The 25,302-nt window shown below is 45.6% G+C and overlaps 2 protein-coding genes across 4 annotated transcripts in view; one reads left to right on the top strand and one right to left on the bottom strand.

The window, feature by feature from the left end:
• LOC311432951 (C-C chemokine receptor type 8-like) overlaps positions 1 to 25,302 on the bottom strand; it is a 122,155-nt gene that overhangs the window by 6,188 nt on the left and 90,665 nt on the right. The gene's annotated exons all lie outside the window — the stretch shown is intronic.
• CX3CR1 (C-X3-C motif chemokine receptor 1) lies at positions 5,123 to 19,364 on the top strand. 3 transcript variants are annotated; one of them, XR_014690444.1, is made up of 3 exons: positions 5,123 to 5,231; positions 6,512 to 6,583; positions 18,261 to 18,323. XR_014690444.1 is itself a non-coding variant. In XM_084511596.1 (3 exons), exon 3 carries the CDS (start codon positions 17,718 to 17,720, stop codon positions 18,780 to 18,782), a length of 1,065 nt encoding a protein of 354 aa, XP_084367722.1. In that variant the 5' UTR covers positions 5,123 to 5,231; positions 6,512 to 6,583; positions 17,704 to 17,717; the 3' UTR covers positions 18,783 to 19,364. The 3 variants fall into 3 exon arrangements, 2 of the variants coding, with proteins under 2 accessions (XP_084367722.1, XP_084367723.1); XM_084511596.1 differs by having other exon boundaries at positions 17,704 to 19,364; XM_084511597.1 differs by lacking the exon at positions 6,512 to 6,583 and having other exon boundaries at positions 17,704 to 19,364.

Here is a 25,302-nt window from a genome sequence, read left to right as displayed (position 1 = left end):
GAAAGGGGGGAAAGGAAGGCAGGACAGGGAAAGGAATTTTATCTTTGCAGTATTCTGAATGAGAAGTTGATGAATTGCAGCTGTGAACCTGTTCCTCCAACCTGGGTGAGCCCAGCAGAGAAGAGATGTGACTGCCCAGCTGATGGCTCAACTGATCATTATTTTGGGTCTGTCAGTTTTGCAGCCAACACCCACAAGCAGCACAGCTTTGGCAATGCTCTTCACTGATGGGTATTACTCTGGTAAAACCTGAAGTTTGTGTCACATGTGTCACAGCAACTGTCCCAGGGATGAGGACACCTCTCCAGGAGGCGTGGCCAGGCCTCCATCACCTTCACAGGGCAGTAGCGCACTGTCCCCCCCCCCCGGCAGCTAGAGGCTAGTGATCAGCTCAGAAGCACAGCTACGGTCACCAAGGCATGAGCAAGAGTTTCACATCAATCTGTTTCAATGCTCTTATCCCCTTGGTGTCTGATGTGGGGATACATGTTCCTCTTCATGTCCAATTCCTGTTTGGGCCACACTCCTTCTGCTTGCAGAAAGTGTGCAAGCTTTGAGTGCAAGTGTGTCAGCTTTCTGTGGCTCTTCCCTTCAGGGAAATTTCTGCCTCTCCATCTTCGTAATGAAGAAGAATATCTGTGTCTCCTGCCGGTGGTTAGGAAGCCCCCAAGCCGAGCAGTCTCCTTGTGTCTGCAGGGCAGCGACATGGGGGAACCAGGCTCCCTCTGCTGGGCAGTCCTGCAGAGGCAAGGCACGGAAATCGTGTGTGAGGCGTGTGTGAAGTTCACTCCTCAGAGCAATGATTCAGAGGTGCTTTTACTGTGTCTTCAAAGTGGAAACCAAACATGTCATGGTTTAAAGTCAAATTTAGTTGGAGGAACAAAACACCCCTGGCAGTGCTTTTCACAGCCAAGGTCAAAACAGGGCTGTATCCATTTCTGTGAGACTTTGAACCATAATGCTATTTTATCACCAAGGTTTGGATGCTTGCAAGTTTGTATGGACATTTTTGTTCCCTTATGTTCAGAAAGTACTGTCCATGTAGACACTGTACTCTCCACAGTAGCCCTTTTTCTTCTTATTTACAAGGAATTAAATCCTCAAGGGCCATTGATGCAATGCCAAATCCTTGTTCCGGTGCTGCGGCACTGGGAGGAGGGTGTCAGTTCCCCTGGTTTCCCCAGGCAATGCCCAGGGCACCTCAGGGAAGCCCTGCCCTCAAGAGCTGAGACAGCCCCTTTCTCCAGAAAGCCACTACTGTCAGGCACCTTCCTGTGCCTTGTAGATGGAAGACAGTGTGCTCCAGCTAGCCCTTCCCAGGAAAATCTCTCTAGTTATGAGGGTTGCAATGTCTGTTTCTTCCCAGCTTTTTCCCCCAAATAAAAGTCTTTCCAGGAGCTTTCTCAGACTTTATCTCTGAGCTGTGTCTTGAGTGCCAGAGGGTGAACAGAGGTAGAAGATGGAAAGCAGAGATATTTCTTCACGTTGCAATTGTCATTCAGGCTGTATTCATTCCACACATATTCATGTTACACTAGAAATACACACTATGATAATGAGTAATGCTCTTAACTAGGGCTATCATTAACAGCAGAGTACAACAGAAGTCTTTTCTGTTTCCAAAGAAGATCTGTTGAGGATGTGTGTGAGTCAACCTGATTTGATGCCTTCCCATTAGAGCTTGTAGTGATTATCCCATTTGGCAAACTTCTTTTCTTCATGAAGGTGGTAGCCTACTCCTGGCTTGCTTGGCTTCACTTCAGTGCTGGGCAGTGTGGGAGGGAAAGGGCTGGCCACAGCCTTCAGAGAAACTCATCAGCATGGAGTTCCTGTCCCTAGCAACTGCTTCTACCCAGAGGCAAGCAGTGGCTGGAGTAATCTCTCCTGCTGTAATGTGAGCAGTCCTGACCCTATTTGCAAGATTTTTTAATGCAAAGAGCAACATCGGAGATGCTGTCTCAGGTACCACTGACTAAGCCCCGGGAGCCAGTACCAGCCAGGATATTGCATCATCCATGCCTTTTCTGTAAGACTCATTTGCAGGAGGTGTAGGCTAGGCAGGATGCAGCCTTGCATCATGCCTGTGAGGAAAATCACAGAATCACAGAATGGTTTGGGTTGGAAATGACTTTAAAGACCATCTAATTCCACACCCCCTGCCATGGGCAGGGACACCTCCCACTAGACCAGGTTGTCCAAAGCCCCATCCAGAGTGGACTTGAAAACTGCTAGGCTTGGGGCATCCACAGCTTCTCTGGGCAACCTGTCCCAGTGCCTCACTACCCTCTGAGAATTTTATTTTTTTTTCCAAATATCTAATCTAAATCTACTCTCTTTTAGTGCAAAGCCATCACTCCTTGTCCTATTGCTACACTTCCTGAAAAAGAGTCCCTCTCCTGCAGGCCCCCTTTAGGTACTGGAAGGACACTATAAGGTCTCCTGAGAGCCTTCTCTTCTCCAGTCAGAACAACCCCCAATTCCTCAGCTTGTTTTCATAGGAAAGTTACTCAGCTCCTTGATCATCCTCATGGCCCTCCACTGGAATCTTTCTAATACTTCCATGTTTTTCTTGTGCTGGAGGCCCCAGAGCTGAATGCAGAGCTCTAGGTAGGGTCTCATGAGGACAGAGCAGAGGCAGAGAATCACCTCCCTCACCTTGCTGGCCACTCTTCTTTTGATGCAGCCCCTTATACAGTCTCTGGGCTGCAAGTGCACATTGTCAGCTCAGGTCAAGTTTCTTGTCAGCCAACACCCCCAGGTCCTTCTCCTCAAGGTTGCTCTCAATCCATTCTCTGCCCAGCCTGTGTTTGTGCTTGAATGTTGGAGACAGCTTTAGATTTTGGTTTCCTCTCAAGCCCAGTGCATTTTCTGCAGGGTACATGGATGGATTAGTGCTGCAGGGAGAACTTCAAACCATCACTGACATTGAAGAAGCTATAATTTGCCTTTCTGAATCTGGCAGTTCTCACAATGAGAACCTTTTCTTAATGCTGTATACCAGAAATTATCTTTTTGAAAGTTGAAAGTTTGTGATTTTGGCAGTCACACTGCTAAAAGAGAACTGCTATTTTCAGTGTGTGTGGAGAAACCAACCTTGAGTCTTTTGATGTTTTCCTGAAAGAAAAAAAAAATGCACAGTTTCCTACCTCTATTTATGAAGAAGGGGCATGTTGGGGCTGCTAGCACTTGCCAGAGAAAAAGGTCAGATTTGAAAATCCGCTACTTTGACCCTTTGCTATTCCCTAACCTTTAAACTTTATTTTCAGAAACTTAACCTTGCTGCTCTTTGCTAGCACCTAGATCTGGGTTCCCTGATTATTTCCATGTATGCTTGATCTGACCTACTTGGATGACATCACTTGCATAATTCAGTTGGCGCTGAGTTCAATCTGCATCATGTTTCTATACAATCATTGGAGATGTAACCCTAATTAAAACCCAGTTAGACAGGTGATATGAGAAGAGAGGAGAGGAGAGGAGAGGAGAGGAGAGGAGAGGAGAGGAGAGGAGAGGAGAGGAGAGGAGAGGAGAGGAGAGGAGAGGAGAGGAGAGGAGAGGAGAGGAGAGGAGAGGAGAGGAGAGGAGAGGAGAGGAAGGAAAAGGACAAACAAGAACAACAACAACAAAACCTCATGCAGTTGGCAGAAATAAGAGGATTAAATTTATACAAGAGTGTTTGCCTGGTAGCTTGCTGCATCAGTCAGTGAGCAAACAGCTCAGACCGCCTGGAAGATGCTCTCCACCTCAAAACCCTATCCAGCTCTGGCAGTACAGGGGGTGCCTGGGACCAAGCTTGCATGGTCCCAGCCAACATGCTGAGCATCCTGTGTGTCTCCTCCCATGTGTCACAGATTCAGGCTCCAGCAGTACTACAGGGTGCAGAAAGGTCTCAAAACTGAGTCATGTCACTGGACCAGCATTTCAAATTCCCAATGGCACCTAAGGCAGGGACAGTACCTGGAGGTGTTTGTAGGAGTGTGTTCGAGGATCTTGGCAGTAGTACATCCCCCAGGTGGAGGCGGTGCCTTGCATCCCCACAATAACACAGCACACAGCTTCCTGTCACAGTGCCTGGAAATGTGCTACTCATCCCAGCTGGGGTGCACTGCACTGTGCACTAAACCACGACTACAGGCACACCCTTAACACAGCCCTGAGCATCTTGAGTGCCCTGGTCTGGGGACAGAAAGGCTCCTTGATTAATGCTAAAACTTTAAGCTGTCATACTCCTCCCGTCCAGTGGTCTGCAGGGAGATGTTATGCTCAAAACCTTATTTGTGGGCAAAGAAGCAGCAAGCATAGGTAAAGTCAATAATTTATTGTGAGTGTAATGCCAGTCTCAAGGCCTCCTGTGCCTGCACCCTTGCGTCCACAAGGCTTGTGGCCCCTGCTTGTCATACCAGACCTGTATTTCTCTACACTACACCACTGTGACAGCTCTAAACCACCTCTTTCTGCATAGAATCACTGCTCATTACTATCTGTACAAAAGTGTAGTTGTACCACAAAGATAAACAAAAGTAAAAGAAATTAGCCATAGACACCTAGTCAATTAGAGGAAGTGCTGCAACTGCTAAACCAAGTAAAAGAAAGCTGACAGAAGGTAAGCTGAAAGTCCAGGCAAAGTAGACCTGACAAGCCTCAGTACAAACTCAGTACAAACCTTATGACCAGTGACTCGCAATGGTAATTTTGGGGCTGCAGTGGTTACCAGGGACCAGTGTGCAGGAGAACCCTCTGCAGCAAAAGTACCACCACACTGTCCATGCTCCCAGTCACCACCCAAGCTCCCCCCAGCCCCTGGCATCTGAGACCATCCCCAGGTCTGAGGCTTGGTCCTTTCCATCCCCTGGTGCAGTCCTGGGAGACCTGCACTCTCACAACAAAGGCCAGAATTTGGATGAAATGCCCCCAGCACCGTGCACCTGGTTGGGGTGAAGATGAGAAGATCCCAAGGGATTACTTCTCTCCTCTGCAGTCCTTCTGTAGGCACTTCTGCTCCTCTGACTGGCCATATCCTGCTTCACTATTTCACAACATGACAGGAGGACCATAGTGGGTACATTAATATTCTCAGCTCAGCCCTGAAGCTCAGCCCAGGAAGCTGCCCTGCTTCATAGTTCAGGTTTCATAGGACAGGCAGAAGCACTAGAGAAGAGGAAATACACATTTGAAAACCATCAGGCTCAGCCTGAAGAAAACATCGGTTTTCAACGCAACTATGAATTAAGGTAAGAGACAAGTATATTTCACCTATACTTTGCCATAGCAGGATGATAAGATTGTTGTGTCATGAACTTTGGGAAGCTCTTCACTGCTTAACTCTGGGAATCTAAGTGATACTTACTTTGGGTATAGATGAAGTGGTGGAAATGTTTATGAACCGTGCAAGTAGAAAGGGGAACAGTTTTAATAGTCAAAGCAGACCAGGACAAAGACATTTTATTTGGTAGCTGTTTTTTTGTGGCATCTTGTAGTGAGAGGAATATTCACCCCCTACTAGAAGTCCTCAAGGTTAAAGCAAAACCTGACAGGTGAATAGTGTGTAGCATCAGCATAAAAGGATGGACCAAGAAGATAAAGCCCTTCTACTTCATTAGATTTTTATTTTTTTTGGATGCCTGCAGGGATTTTACAAACACGGTGCTTGACAGCACTGGCAGGCACTTGCCAGCACTGCTTGCTTTTGGTTTAGGACAGCGAACCACCACCACAAACATCAATGATGATCAAAGACGGCCCAATACAGTGTTTTGGTAGAGATGATAGCTAGTGTCTAATGTGGACAGACTGGGTAATGATATGACAGAAGTCCCAAAACTTGAGAAACCAACTTTCTTTATGACCACATTACTTAATTTCTCTGTGATTCAGCCTCTTTCTGTGGGAAGGATGTTGCACAGAGGTGTCTGATCATTTTGGTGAGACATTTTGGTAATAAAGTTGCAGCAGCCTATTAAGTACTTGTGTGATATAAATATAGATGCAGAAACAGTGGCTCCCAAAATCTGGTCTGCTCTGGCAAGCTCTGTGCAGAGGCAATGCAGGCGGAGGCAGTGAATTGGGCAACAGAATAAAAAAAAAGAGAGCACCTGAAATGAATTACAAAAGTTTGGGCAGTGAAGAAAAAGTCCAAAAGGAGGAGGAAAAGGCTAAACTTGGACAAAGTGAATAGGAGAACAAACGGTGAACTGGGAGGTTGGCCAGAGGATAATGCAATCTTGCCAGGGATAATTTCATCTGGACACAGTCAAGGGATAATGTGCACTGCCCTCTAAAAGGAGGATTATAGAAGATGATTTAACAGATCTCCCATTTCTGGAGAGCATTCTCAGGTTTCTCAAGGATGCCATGGCAATGTGATATTATTAATAACAAAAAGCAAGGGGCAGGAAGTAAATAGGCGCAGCAATAAAGGTGGCAGGAGGATGGAACCAGTGGTAACTACAAACAAGCATAAACAGGGCACACTGCTATTAACAATTGTCTGTTTTTGATGTTCCTTCAACAGAAAACACAAACAAAATTTGAATGCCACTTAAGAAGGGAAGGCCTGGGGAAAAGAAATACTGAGGGAAAGCAGGTAAGGGAAAACAGGTAAAACACTCAAGTATGCATGTAAAAATAGAGAAATAGCATTATGAGCAACTGTCTAAATGGAAACGCCAAATAGGGAAACTACCAGGCTAGAGGAAATGTTTGTGAAGCAAATTTTTCAAGAAAAATGTGATCCTGGCCACCATCATCCAGCCAGATGACCACCCCAGACTGGCTCTGCAGTGGGCAGCTCTTGGAGGAACCTCTTCCCTCTTCAGCTCTGCCACTGCCCTTGGGGGCACCTTGAAGGTAGCCACTAGAAGCCTCCATCACAGTGCTGCACTGCTTTTGCAGGGATATAAGTGTGGTTCTTCCAGCCAACACAGCTAACTGGGTGCATTCAGTATGAGTCTTACACATTTCTCACACTTTCCCATCCTGTGGCAGGTCCCTGGGGGCTGACACTGCCTGGAAGCTATCTCAGGTTGCAAAAGTGCAGTATAGCACCCTAACGCCCATATCCATGGATCTGGTCCTAGCATCAAGACCACAAAATCACAACCTTGAGAGGCATGTGTGAAAAATTCAGAACCGTTTTTTGATGATTTTTGAACCTGTTTTAGGACGCATGGTCTACACAGGATCACACTGTCAGGTCATATTCTCCTAAGTGCTTAAAAAGTGCTTAAGTCATTTCTGAAACTGATATTTAGGGCTGTGAGCTCTGTATGGCCAGATTTCTAAAGGTACTTGTGCTACCAGAGGTTCAGACTGATGCCTTGTGGTGTTTTCAAAAGCACCCCAGTGCTTAGCTCCCATTGAGAAGAATTATTTGAATTAGTGATAGCATACCAGGAAAATGCCTTGATATGCTTATCTGCAACTTCACTTGCTCAAGAGCATTTACAAGTCATGTTCTGAAAGCTGAGCCCATATCCTGCTCCATTAAGGTCATGTTCATTTATGTTGCTATCTAAAGAATAACAGCAATAACAAGATCAAGAAAATCACCTGAGTTTTTGTAGAGAAACCTAAGGATACAGCAGGAACAAAAGACCCTCTGAATGGCTTTGAGTAAATTTGAAGAGAAAGATGTCAGGGAGCAGGTGGGACCCATGGCACCCTATCTGCCTGGCCACAGACTCAGGGGCACTTTGTCCTCCCTGGTGTTGAGAAGGAGCTTAAAGCATTACAAGACTTACAGGTTTTATTATAAATACAGCAATAACCACAGGGGCAAGCTGCCATGGCACCACCAAACCACACACAGCCTCGGTGGTTTTGTCCCCCCTGGGCAGCTTGCAGCAAGTCTTCCTGATGGAACAGAAAAAAAAAGCTAATGAGGGGATGTGGCTGGGGGCAGGATGCCTTGTTGGGACCAGGGCTCAGTCCAATTTGTTGTGAAGTTAACACAAACATCCCAAATGAGACCCCTGCGCTGGCCAGCTGGGTGGGACCACAGTATAAGTATCTCTAGCTCTTGTTCAAAATTATATTTCTGTGGTTGCTCTGAAGCACAGGTAGTAAAGTCTTCACCACTGGCAGACAGTAATAGCTCCACGTTTCTGTTCTTTGCTTGCTTGCTTTCTTTTTCTTTCTTTCTTTCTTTCTTTCTTTCTTTCTTTCTTTCTTTCTTTCTTTCTTTCTTTCTTTCTTTCTTTTCTTTCTTTTTCTCTTTCTTTCTCTCTCTCTTTCTCTCTCTCTTTCTCTCTTTCTTTCTTTCTTTCTTTCCTTCCTTCCTTCCTTCCTTCCTTCCTTCCTTCCTTCCTTCCTTCCTTCCTTCCTTCCTTCCTTCCTTCCTTCCTTCCTTCCTTCCTTCCTTCCTTCCTTCTTTCTTTCTTTCCTTCTTTCCTTCTTTCCTTCTTTCCTTCTTTCCTTCTTTCTTATCATAATATATCTCATTCTGATGCAATGGACTAAGCTGGGTTGTGCCCTGGATTCTTGCTGCCCTAAAGTTATCTCCAGGTTAGCACCACTCTCAGAGCATATTTGAGAAAGCACTTTCTGGTGCTACAAAACCTTAGGTGAAGATGGCAGAAATCCTGGACTCTATACTATTTCCTCCTGTCCAATCCAAACCTGATCTTTTCAAACATATATATTTTTTACCTATAATTATTGGTTTAAATTTATAGGTTTACATGCTTCTCACCTCCAGCCAGTGTTTCTAATTTAAAATTGTAGAAGCTAGTGCTTCTAATTAATTTGTGATGGTGGTGTGGTGGTGTAAAAACTGTAGAACTGATACAGGGAAGGAGCTTTTTTTTTTTTTTTTTTTTTTTTTTTTCTTCTCTATCTTTGACCTAAATGTCTGTGTTAAGGGACTACAAACTTCTGCAATATTCAGGCTTACATTTGTCTTCATCAGAAGTGGTTTGATCAGCTTCCATTTCCAAGGCTTTTATTTTTTACTTAGAATGCCCTGATTTTTGGAAAACACTCAGCATTCTTCCTCTTGAGTTGGAAAATCTAATAATGAAGTGGCCTAGATCGCTACTTGTTTTTAAAAATCTTAGCGTCAAAGTCTTGGGGGAATCTCCATAAAGCACCCAAACTGATAAGCAATTAACAAGCTTGCAGAACTCTGCCTGGCCACAAAAATGGTCCAGCTGACCTGAGAATAAATCACTGAAAAAAATCACAGAATCACAGAATCACAGAATTTCTAGGTTGGAAGAGACCTCAAGATCATCGAGTCCAACCTCTGACCTAACGCTAGCAGTCCCCACTAAACCATATCCCTAAGCTCTACATCTAAACGTCTTTTGAAGACTTCCAGGGATGGTGACTCCACCACTTCCCTGGGCAGCCTGTTCCAATGCCTCACAACCCTTTCAGTGAAGAAGTTCTTCCTAACATCCAACCTAAAACTCCCCTGGCGCAACTTAAGCCCATTCCCCCTCGTCCTGTCACCAGGCACGTGGGAGAACAGGCCAACCCCCACCTCGCTACAGCCTCCTTTAAGGTACCTATGGAGAGCAATAAGGTCGCCCCTGAGCTTCCTTTTCTCTAGGCTGAACAAGCCCAGCTCCCTCAGCCGCTCCTCGTAGGACTTGTTCTCCAGGCCCCTCACCAGCTTCGTCGCCCTTCTCTGGATCCGCTCAAGCACCTCCATGTCTTTCTTGTAGCAAGGGGTCCAAAACTGAACACAGTACTCGAGGTGCGGACTCACCAGAGCCGAGTACAGGGGGACGATCACCTCCCTAGCCCTGCTGGTCACACTGTTTCTTATGCAAGCCAGGATGCTGTTGGCCTTCTTGGCCACCTGAGCACACTGCTGGCTCATATTCAGCTATCAACCATCACTCCCAGGTCCTTCTCCGCCAGGCAGCTCTCCAACCACTCATCTCCCAACCTGTAGCTCTGCTTGGGGTTATTGCACCCCAGGCAGAGGACCCGGCACTTGGCCTTGTTAAACTTCATGCAGTTGACCTCAGCCCATCGGTGCAGCCTATCCAGATCCTCCTGCAGAGCTTTCCTACCCTCGAGCAGATTGACACACGCACCTAGCTTGGTGTCATCTGCAAACTTACTGAGGGTGCACTCAATGCCCTCATCCAGATCATTGATGAAGATATTAAAGAGGACTGGCCCCAGCACCGAGCCCTGGGGAATGCCACTAGTGACTGGCCTCCAACTGGACTTGACTCCATTCACCACGACTCTTTGGGCCCGGCTATCCAGCCAGTTTTTAACCCAACGAAGAGTGCGGCAGTCCAAGCCAAGAGCAGCCAGTTTCTTGAGGAGAATGCTGTGGGAGACGGTGTCAAAAGCCTTGCTGAAGTCAAGGTAGACCACATCCACAGCCTCCCCCTCATCCACCCAGCGCGTCACTTTGTCATAGAAGGAGATCAGGTTTGTCAAGCAGGACCTACCTTTCATAAACCCATGCTGACTGGGCCTGATCGCCTGCTTGCCCTGCAAGTGCTGCGTGATGACTCTCAGGAGAATCTGCTCTATGAGCTTCCCTGGCACTGAGGTCAAACTGACAGGCCTGTAGTTTCCCGGGTCTGCCCTCCGGCTCTTCTTGTAGATGGACGTCACGTTTGCTAGCCGCCAGTCAACTGGGACCTCCCCTGATAGCCAGAACTGTTGATAAATGATGGTAAGCGGCTTGGCCAGCTCCTCTGCCAGTTCTCTCAGTATCCTCAGGTGGGTCCCATCCGGCCCCAACGACTTGTGCACATCCAAGTGCCGTAGCAGGTCACTAACCATTTCTTCGTGGATAGTGAGGGCCACATCCTGCTCCCCATCCCCTTCCACCAGCTCAGGGTACTGGGTATCCAGAGAACAACCGGTATTGCCGCTAAAGACTGAGGCAAAAAAAAAGAAAAAAAAAAAAAAAAGAAATATCAAAGAAAGAAATTTCCTCACCTTAAAGTAATCAGAGAAGGAGTGTGGGAGCAGGGAGCAAGGATGCATCTGAGAGTGTCCCAATGGCTTGTTTGCTCTGCTTCCCTTCCCATCAGAGGCTATAGGACTTTATTCAGGCTCCCTGTGCTGTGCTCCTCCACTGCATCTGGCTAAAGCCTGATTCCCATACTGATGACTTCTCTTGATGTGGAGGCCCTCAGATGTACAACAGTCCCCTTTTCCCGCTTGAAGTGCCAGTCACGCACCTTTCACTGTTAAATATGTATATATGATTTCTAGCTTGTGTGTTTCTGATGTGAACTGCCCCGTGTTAGTTAGATTAGCAAGACTGTTAACAAGAGCAAAAGTGATACAATTTTCACTTCAATACACTTTCTTTCCAGAAGTTCAGCAGACAACAGTGAATTTTTCACTGAGGACTTTCCTCAGACGATTCATCACCTGGGTGGCTATGCCTTTTCTATACTGTCTTCACCTCTTATAAGCTCGGACACCTGAAGTATGCCTACAGCCCTAGTAGCAAGCTCTACAATGGTAAAATCTTCCCTCCTTTGCTCCTTCCCATGTAGTACAGCTGTGAACACCCAAAGATTGCATCAGCTTTTTGTACTGAAACATCTAGCTGGGCACTCAGTTTCAGTGTCTGCCCATGTTTGCTTCAGGGTTTCCTGGTGGATGCACCCCATGCTCAAGGCATGGTCTGTGGTGTTCAGCCCACCTGCATATAACTTTTGGCTACAATAAAAGCCAAGGTGAATCATCTCAGAAACCCCAGATGACTCAGAGCTGGCTGAATCTCTGTGCAATTCTCTAGCATTTTAATCACTTCACCCTGCTAGCTCTGATTCCCAGTTCGCTTTCAGACCACTGAAGCATTTTTGAGTCTGTACTCATGGTTCCCACAGAGATTTTACAAGCAATATATCCAGTTCAGTAGAGCTTCCCTCACTGACAACTGTTTTTTGAGATCTGAGAGCTAATCATGTCAAGTTCCATTGTAATGCTTTATGGGGTTTATGTTACTTTGGGCTGGAGACAGCGCCATTCAGATCATCAGGCAATTCCAGCCAAAGCTGCAAATCTCCAACATAACAACTTTTATCAACCTTGTCATCAAACCAAGGCTTTTTTTTTGTTTTTTTTTTTTTTGTTTTTTTAATAAAGCCACGCAGCAGCATTAGCTACACTCTCACCCTTTACTCCCTTTACTCTTTAAATTTTATTTTGCCCAGGATAAGCATTAGCTTGCACCACCTGTTCTATCTTGCTTCCTGCTTTTGAGTATTGGCATTGTGACAGCTCTTGCCATCACTTGTAGAAAGTGTCCCTATTTCAGGACTGGATGAAAGGCTCAATTTAAAGGAAATGCATCTGCTGGAATGGGCCTACTTTGGGCCCTAGCTAGCTATCACGACACCAAGCAGTTTCAGAGACCATCCCCAAAGGACAGAGCTGCCCAGCTCTGAAGCTACAACAACCAGTTGGGTGTAAGACTAGAAACCAGGCCCCAGCTCTGGTTTGTGCATTGCCCACACATCTGTGCTTTGTCCTTGGTGTCCTCTAAACCACAGTTAGAGGTGTCTGCAGCAGCTTGGTGAGTGCATGGTGGATGTGTTGCACTGGGTTGGTTAAGAGTTTCACCAGGACTAGTGAAGAGTAAGACTTTTAGTGCTAGTAAGACTTTTAGCCCACTTCCCTCCTGCTTATTTCTACCTAGATCTTGTTAGTTCCCTTAATTTCATGTGTGTGTATGCTAGAAGTGCTACCAACAGCTATGACACTTCATTTGGAGGTAGCCAAGGGCATCCCCATGGTCTTAGCGAGAATCACTGGCAGGTGGAAGGTTGATGGGTGTAGCTATGACTGCACACAGACAACAGTGCTTTTACTTGGGCAGGGTGGTGGCAGCTCAGATCTAAAGGTGACAAAGGCAAATGCACCCATGGGGTTTCACACGGGTCCCCACAAAGCCTGCCAGCTTCCCTGGGCTAGCATCAGGCTGAATTGCCAGTATGCAGCTCAAGCCTCCTGGGCTGAAAACATGCCCTGTTTGCACAAGAAAAGCAAGTTAAGTCAACCTCACCCAGAAGTGCTGACTAAGGTGTGAAAATCTTCTTGAGATTTGAACACTTTATCAGCATATTGTGCAAATCTGAAGTGTGACCCTCTTGCAGAAATCCGTTTGGTTTTATTTGTTGGCTGCTTTTTATTCACTGGCAGCAGAGGCATCATGAAAAGCCCAAGTGCTTGCAGACCTGGCTTGTTGGCAGAAAAGCTTGTAACATGGCATTAGGCTGATAATGAGTAAGATGAGATGTGCAGACAGGATTTTGCTCTTGTGTCACCCGGCTTGATGCCAGGGATGTTTGAAGGCTGAAATGCAACTTCTGTTGTTTAGGGAGTTTGCGACTCTCTCACAATTTCACTTCTCTATGCACTACATATAGCATACACGACACAGATTGTCTGGGAATAGCTGTGTTGAGAAATAGGGTTTTCATCCTGCCTACTACTGTCTTTTAGGCAACTATAAGCATTACTAAAAGCAGAAGTCTTTGTTGGGTGTAGGGTGCAAAGCTGCTGGGGAAATGGGGAGAGAGAGAAAAGTGGTTGTAGAGCTCCATGAGAAGCAGAAGTGAATCTACTATTTCCTGTATTCAGCAAAGGAAAATGCCTAGCTGAGAAACATTGCAGCCACTCCATCCTTACTTGGTATCCTCTGCAGTCTTCAGTTAACTTTTTCCCTTATTTAAACATTTATCATAAACACAAGAGAGAAAATTGGGTTTAGTTGGACAGTGAGATATCACATGCATGGGGTGGGTTCTGCAAGGCTGACAGAGGACACCTGGCCAGGAAGGATGAAGGGTGGGCAGAGTTCGGATCCTCACTCCAGAGTGCAATAAAGTTTTATTGCAAGATGCTTATCTGACATGTTTATTTGTTTGTTTGTTTTTGTGAGACCTTTGGTTGGTTGCAGCCCACCTGCTGGGTAATATCAGCTTAAACTGAGGAAAGTGGTATCAGAGGTGCTAAATTTTTAAAAAGAACTGACTATATTGGGTATGCAGAATGAGTAACAGTGGGAGGATATGAATGTGCAGTTGGATGGATACCAAATCTATCAAATAGAGAGTGAACAAGACACAGACTGTGACAGCAGATTTGGATGCTGCCAATATCCCTTCCTGCTGCTGTATGTGCTACATGGGATCTTACCCTTTCCATCAGCAGAGGTTCCATGGGTTTTGTAATAGCCCATTTGGAGGTAGAGGAAATAACATGCTACTGTAGAAATAAATTATCTCCACCAATGAGCTCACTGAAAAGCACTTCAAGAAAAACCCTGGCCCAAGTTCCCCTTTACTTCATTAAGGCCAGGATTTCATCCTGCACCTCTGTGTGAGTGCTCTTGCATGAAGAATTGGCCCATTCTAAGCTCAGTTTTTTCTTCAGGCAATGCCTGTGGAAGCAGCCTGTGCAGAAGGCTGCCAGCCCTGAGGACTGTTCTGTGGCAGAAGCTGCATTTCCTTGCAAGTGTAAGGAAATACCTTTCCTTACAATATCTTTTGTGTGTCCAACACAACTTATCAGCATGTACCAACTCATACAGAAACCCCCCAGAGGAACAAGCTACCTTTCTGGACATGAAATCAGGGAGCAAGCATGGGAATGATGAGCATAACTATTGGCCCTCTGAGAGGAGACAGTGAAACAGTGGAAGCTCCCTCTCTCCAAATGATTAATTTCTGAAATTTCTGAATTTCTGTCTGAAACAGGAGCTCTCACACAGCAGAAATGCTGGGGCACTTTGCAGCAGCATTGTAGCCTCTGTCCTGATTTGTCACAGAATCAAGTTAGGAAGGGAATTCTGGAGGTCTCTGGGCCAAAGACCTGCCCAGAGCAGGGCCAGCCAAGTTTCAGACATTTCCAGGAATGGAAATCCCACTATGTTCCTGAAGCCCTGTTCTCATGTTTGACCACCCTCACAGTGAAAATATTTTCCAGCTAGTAAGTAACATGGCCATTGCCTCTTATTCCTCTGAGAAAAAATTCCCTGCTTCTCCTTTACACCTTCTCACTAGGTAGCTGCAGACAGGAATACCTAGTGAGAAGATTAGGACCTTGGGTCCTCTAGCCCTCTCTTGTTAAGGCTGATCAAACCCACCGCTCATCTTCCTCTAATATGCCAGGTGCTCTGTCCCCTGACTATTCTGGTAGCCACCTGCTACTGCTCCCAGTACATCAGTGAAGAACCAGCTGTGGAGCACATCAGCCCACGGGGCAGGAAGGACACTCTGGCACTGTGCAGATGGGTGCAGTAAAATATCTAGCAGGGAGTAAGGTGGGCTGTCTTAGTGACTCATATTCAGCATGAGAGCCTTTGGTGCATCCCTGACACTTCTTTCCGTTTTAAAGGGACCTGCTGCAGGCATTTGGTCTATGAAGAGTTGAAAGAAAATGTCAGAATGAGAAGGCAGAAAATGCTGGGCTGTTTGGATTTTATACTATGTCTCCTGCTCATTTCTGTATCCCTCTACATGGTAGATAAAGCAATGTCTGGGCAGACACAAGAAGAGATGGGCAACCTCTCACCCGTCTCTGTAGGCAACACTGATTAGCTGTCTCGCCAGTAGAAAATTAAAATCTTGCTTTACTATTCCCATCAGCTTTTGCTCCAGCACCTAGCTAGGCCTTTCCTCTTCATTTCCCTATAATTGTGCACATTTCCAGGAGCAGACAAACTAAACTGGGCTACAAGCAAGGAGCCAGATGGTCTTGCAGACAGGCTCAGCTCCCTGTTGAAGATGCAGTGAGAGCTGCCCAGCCTGTGGGTGTGCCTGCCGGATGCATGCTGCACCCTCCCCCCCCCCCCCCCCCCCGCACCATTCTCATGCCCTGAAACTGCCAGCGCTGAGACAGCCCTTCTTCTAGCTCATTTTTCCTGTGCAAAACCACAAACATTATTTTCTAATGACTATGGGCACTTCTCATTTAAATTTTGGGGAAAACAACTATGCTTTGAACTTTCAGAACAAGATATCTTATAACAGAGAGTATGTGTTGCCAACTGGCACAAAAAAAAAAAAAAATCCTTTGAGAAGTGACTACAAAATGAGAGGTCAGAACTTCACAGCCCACACTACAAACAGCACTCTAGCAGTGAAGTGTTAGGAGAAAATACAAGTAGAGTAAAAAGAGCCATCCACAGGGGAGTTTGTTGTAGTTACCAGTACATCATATGAAACTTCTTGGGCAAGGGCTCTAACATACTTTTTACTTCGTGCTTAGCACTGCAAGGCTTATTTAAACAGAGGCTGTGGAAGCTATTGTGCTCAGTGAAACATGGACATGTAAGCTGGGATTCCACACGCTTTGCTCCAAGGGTCAATAGTTAAAGACCATTGGTGTCTACCACTGTGCCTCTGCTCTCCTTGCAGTCAAAGGGGGTTTCATCAACACGATCAGGAGAGTCCAGAAAGCAGTCCGTCTGTCTTGTCTTAAAACAGACTTCGTCCAACCTGCATTGGATCAGATGCACTGCTCTTCACTGGCTGTACTGACTATATCTCCCAGTAGCAGGAGATGTAAAGCATCCCTATTAGATACAGCTTAGGGTCACTAAACTGAATCCTACCTTTGTATCAATGGGGGTTCTTGTAAGAGAATCACAACACTGTGACCAAGGGGTAGTTATTAGATGCAGTTTTGTTAACACTGACCTTTTCTTTCAGTTTCAGCTTTAACAGGTGTTTTGGCCATGCGGTCATGGCCCTGGGCTTCTGCACAGCACGTCACATTCAATTTCCCTTCATTTCTTACAGAGAGCACAAATAACTGATACTTACAAGTTCTTTACCCAAGCCAAGGAGCAGACCTAATGCAATAACTTATGCACTCCTCTAGCAATTTTGATTCCCTGCTAACAAAAGTCTTTACAGAGACTTAATGTCACATCCCAAGGGAGCGCAGAGGAATGGTGTGTGCCCCAAGTTTTTGGATGTGCAAACAAGTGAGCCCAGAGATCATGCATCGTCACCTTATACACTGTCTGGGTGAAGTCTAACCTTGAGCTAATGAGCCCTGGCTCCAATCTGACTATCTTGCACTCAAGGCAGAAGCACTCACATTATGCTTTGGTGCTTGAGGAAAAGTGTCAATACAGTTTCTCTTCATTTGATATAAGAGAATTTTTTAAAAAACTCGTCGAAGATATGCTTGCTCCCAATGGATGTCCCAGTGCAATCTTTGCTTCTGCCACATAAACATGTGCTCAGGTGTGGCCAAGCTGGGCGTCTTACCACACTTCCACCCTGGGGTTAACATCTGGGGTTATGCTCAGCTCTAGTTGATGCTGACAGGCATCTCATGCTGATCAGCAGCTACATTTAGATTATCGCTTCCTGAATACTGCCCAGCCAACTGGGAGAGTGTCCACATTTCTCATGCTGTGATGCACTACTTGCAGGGCTCAACTACTCGGATGTCACTTTGCTGCTACTCTGCTCCTCATTTGCTGAGAAGGGTCTTATTCAACAGCCTTTAACATTCTCACTTATTTCTTCTTATACTAAAGAGCTAATTTTCAGTGAAGTACATATAACAGAAGAGTCTAGACTTATTTTAGTAATCTACCATCACCTCCACAGTCATACAACTCTCACTAGCCAAAATTGTGACATAATCCCAAAGCAAGTGTGTTGGTGAGGTTTCTCAGTATTGCACCATAGCAGATGCTGGCTCTCTCTCTAACAATTTTCTCTTTTCCCTTGTCATTCATGTTGTCTCTAGCCAGAAAATTCATCATGGCAGAAGCATTCCCAGAAGTGACAACTGAATACGCTTACGATGAATACGCTTTTACCTGTGATAAAACTGACATCCAAGAATTTGGGAAAATATTTCTGCCGATATTTTACATTGTTGTGTTTGCTCTTGGCCTCATGGGGAATCTCATGGTGGTTTTTGCCATTTTGAAAGCAGGAAGTAAAAAAAGCATCACTGACATTTATCTTCTAAACTTGGCTGTCTCAGACCTTCTCTTTGTGGTCTCCCTACCCTTCTGGGCTTCCAATACAGTGCGGGGGTGGACCCTTGGGACTATCCCATGCACAGTTGTTTCTTCACTGTATTATATCGGTTTCTTTGGGGGAATGTTTTTTATCATGGTGATCAGTATCGACAGATACTTGGCTATTGTCCGGGCAACATACTCTCTGAAATCCAGAACCATGAAGCAGGGCTTTCTGATAACTTGCGGAGTATGGGCAACAGCAGTTTTAGTTTCAGTGCCACATTTTGTGTTTTCCCAGCTGTTAGAAAATGACTGCATTCCTGTGTTCCCCCAGGAGCTGGAGAACATCTGGCCAGTATTCTGCAATGTGGAACTGAACACCATAGGCTTTCTCATCCCAGTCTGTATCATATGCTATTGCTACTGTGGGATCATCAAAACCCTGCTGTCCTGCAAAAATCAGAAAAAAACACGAGCCATAAAACTGACCTTGGTTGTGGTGGTTGTGTTTTTTCTCTTTTGGTCCCCTTACAATGTGCTGATTTTTCTTGAGACTTTAAAGCATTATGAGTTATTTGTAAACTGCCAACAAATTAAATCACTGGACTACGCAATGCACCTGACTGAAACCGTTGCTTTCAGTCACTGCTGCCTCAATCCTCTTATCTATGCCTTTGCTGGGGAAAAATTCAGGAAATACCTTTACAGTGTTTGCTTAAAGTACTGCCCATGCCTGTGCTTCTGTGGGCCCTGCAGTCGCTACCAGGTCAGCTCTTCAACTAGCTATGCAGAAAGCACTGTGAACAGCAACATTACCCTAAACACCAGTGACCAGGATGGAACTGTCTTCCTCTGAAGTCAGAATGCCTTCTGTAAAGAATAAATGTATGTAAATGTATGTAAATAGCCTTCTGCAGGGCTACCCATCACTGAGAGATTGCCATCACCCATGGGAAAAGACCTGTGACAGCACTGAACTACTGACATGCCTCTGGTTAAAGATTAAATATTCTAAAATAGTGAATATTTTAAAAACAAAAGCTGTACTATATGTCAAGGCTGAACGCTGAATTGAATCAAGAGAGAGAAAGAGGACAAGTAGAAGCAAAAGCAGCACCCTCTGCCCAGAACAGAGATGGAGAAGAATTTAAAGGTAGGGAAATTGTTACACAGTTTTGCCATCAACACTTTCGTGTGTATATACACCTGAAGTGCAAATGATCTATGAATAGATTTAAACTCCTGTTTTAAGGAAAGAGAGATTTCTTTAATGAGTGGTATCTGACTGTTAGCAAAGGGGAATACTTTTATTACTGTATATTGAATCATATCTATATGGAAGTGATTTTGGGGTTATTGATTGCAACAAATGCTTTACCTGTGCTTTCATACCTAATAAAATCCTACTGTTAAAATAAATTAAAGAAAAAAAATAAAAGTGTTTTTTCTGAATATGCATTTCATGCCAACAGTACACTCAGTGTTCATAGCATGCAATTACCAGAGCAAGGACTGTCCTGAAGGGTTTGGGACCTGACCCAGAGCTAATCAGTGCCAGCAGGCACCTCTCCTGATATCTGTGGGCAGAATTTGGGAGAACCAGTTACTCAGCACCTCCTCAAAGTGCTCTGCTGAGCGAGGGCCTGCATGAGCACACGCTGGGACAACTGGAATTGGAGGTATGGGCTGGGGTGTCATTGTGTTTGGCCATCGTTTGCAGTACTTGGTAAGTGCACACTTCATATCCAAGCTCTGCTTGCCCTACCTTGGAAACACCAACTGTGTCTATATTATCACAAAAACAGCTTTGGGGACAAAATAACTACTAATCCATGCTGTCTGCCACAACCTTTCTCAGCCTTCATGGCCTCCCTCACCACAGTTCATTTTCCCATGGAGACCTTCATGCATACCCAGATTTAATGTGTTGCAGAGGACATATTTACTATGTGCACTCGACAGCCCCCAAATATCCTTTTTTTTTTTTTTACTCTTGCAGTGACAATACTTTGGGGGTGGAAAACATCAATCAGACAAGACAATGGAGTGTCCTTTACCTGGACCTCCCTGGAAATCTCCTGCCATTATCTGCTACAAGGAGAAGTGGGATATTATAGGACCTGTGGGCTGGAATTAAGCGTATGAAAAAAGGACTGTTGCTGCCTGGAAAGCTGAGATCACCATACAACCAAAAATCAAGGACCAGTCTTACAAAATGAGTCCATACCAATGGGAACTATGTTTATACATCAAGGGAACTGACAAAAATACCAGATGTGATGAAACGCTCTCGCTTACTGAGTAACACAAAAAAGTTTTTCCTGAGTATTGGTGGGAGGAGTAGGCCCTGTCTTTCTGGAACTCAACGACACCATGTTTTTAAGAAAGCCTGGAAGAAAGCCTTTCCATTCAGTAACTGAGTAATTTTCCACATACATTAATTCAACAAATATTTTTGTTATTATTATTATTTTTGCTACTGAATATTTACCACAATCTACAGCATAATAGTGCCTTTTCATAACATGTCCTATATTAGGTGTAAAAATATCATACACACTCAACTTCTAAAATTTCAGTTGTAAGTAAGTGGATTTCCAGACTCCAGACCTCTTGGATAAGATTAAGTGTAGCTTAAGCATCACTTGAAATTAAAGTACTTTTCCAAGTTCAGTCTGTCTAGGCAAGAAAAGACTACCTGCCCCCACCCCCAAGCAAGTGATTCCTTGTGGTGTTTTTAAGAAATGCTAAGTGCAGACAGAAAGAGGAAGGTACTTGAGACTAAACAAGAAGTCATCTGCATGAAATCAGCCTGAAGAGGGTTTATCGCTAGATGACTGAGTACTGCAATCTCTCTTTTTTTTTTTATCTTTTTTTTTTTTTTTCCTTCTTTCCTTTATTTTTCAGGTAATGGTGAGCTGCTGAGTGGGAAGAGTAAAAGGTAGTTTTAAATATGACCCATGCACCACCTCCAGAATGAAAAGGCCAAGCCTGAGCTTTTGGCCAGCTCTCTAGGAAAGTCCCAGTCTTTCTACAAAAATGCTGCACATCACCAGCATGGTACATTGCAGCACACACGCCTTGAAGATGTGTCATCCCCAGTAGTGCAGACTTGCTTCTGTGGGTCAAACTGCTTTGACAAGCCTGGTCTCTCTGCAATCCACACAGTGCAAACTGCATGTGCAAAAATCCCTCACTCAGCAGTCCAGAGCTCCTGCTGACAACCTGCACTTTTTCTGTCTTCTTTAAGACACTGTGCAATGCAGGGCTTTCAAGGATTGTCAGCATAACATTATCATTTTTTATGCCATGTATTCACAAGTTGTTATATAGAATTTGCTATTTATGTGCAAGGCCTATTTGCTCAATTTTTGAGCATCTGTGTGAGGTTAATAGCATCAAGAGGGTTTCCAGACATTGGTCTCTGCAACACAGAACTGTTGTAATTTCTTCTCAGAGCAGAAGTGGCAAATATTTGAAAACTCGTTATAAACCAGAATGATCAGTTTTGTTTGGTTTGCATTCACAGGAAGAGCTCTGTTGCAATTGCCCTTTAAAACATTCCAGCCTACATGAACCACATCAGTTCCCTAGGTTTCTGCTCATAGAAACACTGAATCACAGAACTGTCTAGGTTGGAAGAGACCTCCAAGATCACCTAGTTCAACCTCTGACCTAACACTAACAAGTCCTCCACTAAGCCATATCACTAAGTTCAACATCTAAATGTCTTTTAAAGACCTCCAGGGATGGTGACTCCACCACTTCCCTGGGCAGCCCATTCCAACGCCTAACAACTCTATCAGTAAAGTTCTTCCTAATATCCAACCTAAACCTCCCCTGGTGCAACTTCAGCCCATCCTCCCTCATCCTGTCACCAGGCATGTGGGAGAACAGACCAACCCCCACCTCACTACAGCCTCCTTTAAGGTACCTCTAGAGAGTGATAAGGTTGCCCCTGAGCCTCTTCTTCTCCAGGCTGAACAACCCCAGCTCCCTCAGCCGCTCCTCATAAGACTTGTTCTCCAGACCCCTCACCAGCTTCATCACCCTTCTCTGGAATCACTCGAGCACCTCAATATCCTTCTTGTAGCAAGGGGCCCAAAACTGAACACACTCTTTGGGCCTGGCTATCCAGCCAGTTTTTAACCCAATGAAGTGTACACCAGTCCAAACCATGAGCAGCCAGTTTCTTGAGGAGAATGCTGTGGGAAGCGGTATCAAAAGCCTTACTGAAGTCAAGGTAGACACATCCACAGCCTTTCCCTCATCCACCAAGCATGTCACTTTGTCATAGAAGGAGATCAGGTTCGTCAAGCAGGATCTGCCTTTCATAAATTCATGCTGACTGGACCTGATTGCCTGGTTGCCTTGTAAGTGCCATGTGATGACACTCAAGATAATCTGCTCCATGAGCTTCCCTGGCACTGAGGTCAAACTGACAGGTCTATAGTTCCCTGGCTTTACCCTCCAGCTCTTCTTGTAGCTGGGCGTCACGTTTGCTAGCTGCCAGTCAACTGGGACCTTGCCCGATAGCCAGGACTGCCGATAAATGATGGAAAGAATCATCTTATACATTGCGCTCCTAGAGGTATTCTTTGCACCATTTGAGCCTGAATGAAAGCCCACTGGTGTCACTTTAAGTCCCTCTATTGAACTTTCAGTTAACTGCAGCATTTATTCAGAGACACGACTTCTCTAGAAAAGCCTCTGCAGCAGGAAACTGGTGTTACCTCTCCACCCATCTCTATAGTTCAGTCACCAACCAATTAGCCCGTAGATCTACACGTTGGGATATGCAGGCAATGGAGAGAAGCTGCAGTTCCCCTACAAGAATCATAGAATCATAGAACCATAGAATGGGCGAATTGCTCACCCATTGTATGATTTTGTTAAGTTGTATGCTGGACATTTTGTCCAGCAGGATCCTATGGGAAACCGTGTCAAAAGCCTTGCTGAAGTCCAAAAAGATCACATCAGCTGGTTTCCCTTGGTCAACTAGATGGGTGATCTTGTCATAGAAGGAAATCAAATTTGTTAGGCAGGACCTACCCCTCATGAACCCATGTTGGCTGGGACCAACGACTGCATTGTCCCCCAGGTGCGCCTCAATAACTTCAAGAATCACCTTCTCCATAATTTTACCAGGCACTGACGTGAGACTGACAGGCCTGTAATTGCCAGGGTCTTCTTTCTTACCCTTCTTGAAAATTGGCACAACATTTGCCAGCTTCCAGTCTACTGGCACCTCTCCAGATTCTCAAGATCATTGAAAAATAGTTGAGAGGTCCCACGATGACTTCAGCCAGCTCTCCGAGCACCCTGGGATGAATCCCATCCAGACCCATAGACTTGTATGGATCCAGGTGGAGCAGCAAATCCCACACATGTTCAGGGTCGGTTGGGAGTTTGCCATTCCCACCGCCTTGGTCCACCCACTCAGGGCACCCTGGGTCCCAAAGCCCATTATTAGCACTGAATACAGAGGTGTAGAAGGCATTAAATGTCTCTGCCTTGCCTATGTCATTGTCTGTGAAGAGACCTCCCCCGTCAAGTAGAGGACCTATGTTTTCTTTGGTTCTCCTTTTTCTGTTAACATATCTAAACAAAAAACTTTTTATTGTCTCTTACAGACATGGCCAGCTTCAACTCTGGTTGGGCTTTGGCACCACAAATATTCTCCCTACAAACACGAACAGCATCCCTGTAATCTTTCCCTGTCGCCTAACCCTCCTTCCAGCAGCCGTACACTTTTCCGTCTAAGCTCCAGTAGAAGATCCCTGGTCAACCAGGATGGCCTTCTGCCCCACCTGCCTGCCTTCTGATATTTTGGAATTGCCTGATCTTGTGCTTTTAGGAGGCAGTGCTTAGAGACTGACCAGCACTGATGGATGCCAATGCCTTCAAAAGCAGCTTCCCAGGGGACCTTGCTGACTAGTTCCCTGAGCAGCCTGAAGTCTGCTTTTCCCATATCCAGGGCTGAAGTTTTGGTGTCAGTTTTCCTTCTGTCACCATAAATTCTGAACTCAACCACTTCATAGTCACTATGACTGAGACGGCCGCCAATTGCCATGTCTCCCACAAGACCCTCTCTGTTTTCCAGCAACAGATCAAGGAGGACACCTTTCCTAGTTGGCTCCCTTAGCACCTGCACCAAGAAGTTATCATCTAGGTGCTTTATGAACCTCCTGGACTTGCTCGTGTCTGCTGTGTGGTGATCCCCGTTGATGTCTGGCAAGTTGAAGTCCCCCATAAGGACAAGGGGAGTTGATCTCGAGGCATCTCTTAGTTCTGCAAAGAATAATTCATCGGTGTTGTCGTCCTGGCCGGGTGGTCTGTAATAGATTCCCACGACATCCCCTTTATTTGTTCGTCCCTTAATCCTTACCCAGAGGCTCTCAGCTTTGCCATCCACAACCTGAAGTTCCACGTAGTGCATCCCATGCTTCACATACATCGCCACCCCGCCTACCCTGCCTGTCCCTTCTGAAGAGCCTGTAACCATCTATTGCAGCACACCAGCCACAGGCCTCATCCCACCAGGTTTTGTTTATGCTGATGATGTTATAGCTGTGGGACTGGGCCAAGACATCTAGCTTGTCCATTTTATTTCTCATACTGCGTGCATTTGTGTAGAAGCACTTCAAATGCACTTCCCTACACACAGCACCTTGTGGAGCCAACCGAAGGACCTCACTGGCACACAGTCCCTCTGATTCTAGTGCACCATCCCTTAGCTCATCACCAGCATGCCTGGTTTTATCCCCTTCCCCCTTCGACTTTAGTTTAAAGCCCTATCTATCAGCCCTGCTAACTCATGAGCCAAAACCCTTTCCCCTCTCTGAGAAAGGTGCATCCAATCTGGTGACAGCAGGGCCGGTGTTGCGTAGACCTTCCTGTGATCAAAGAACCCAAAGTTCTGTTGGTTGTACCAGTCCTGAAGCCATGTGTTGATGTGGTGAGCCCACTTGTCAGCATCGATCCCCGCTATCGGAAGGACAGAGGCAAACACAACCTGTGCCCCTGATCCTTTAAGTAGTCACCCCAAAGCCCTTAAGTCCCTTTTGATCGCTTTTGGTCTTCTCGTTGCTACCTCGTCATTACCAGCCTGAAAGACCAGTAGCAGGTAGTAGTCGGTGGGCCATACTAGGCACTTGACTTTCTTAGCTAAGTCTCTCACCCGAGCCCCGGGGAGACAACAGACTTCCCTGTCGGTTGTGTCCAGTCAGCATATCAGGCCCTCTGTCCCTTTCAAAAGGGAGTCCCCCATGACAATAACCCTTCAGTCCTTCTTGACAGATGATGTAGCAATGCAGGGGGTAGGCTGCTTTGCCTTAGACACCATCTCCAACTGGGACAGGCTTTCATCTACTTCA

The sequence above is a fragment of the Aythya ferina genome (assembly GCF_964211825.1).
Source record: "Aythya ferina genome assembly, chromosome: 2".
Taxonomy (NCBI): domain Eukaryota; kingdom Metazoa; phylum Chordata; class Aves; order Anseriformes; family Anatidae; genus Aythya; species Aythya ferina.
The sequence above is the reverse complement of the archived record's forward strand: the minus strand, read 5'-3'. Positions and strand labels throughout refer to the sequence as shown.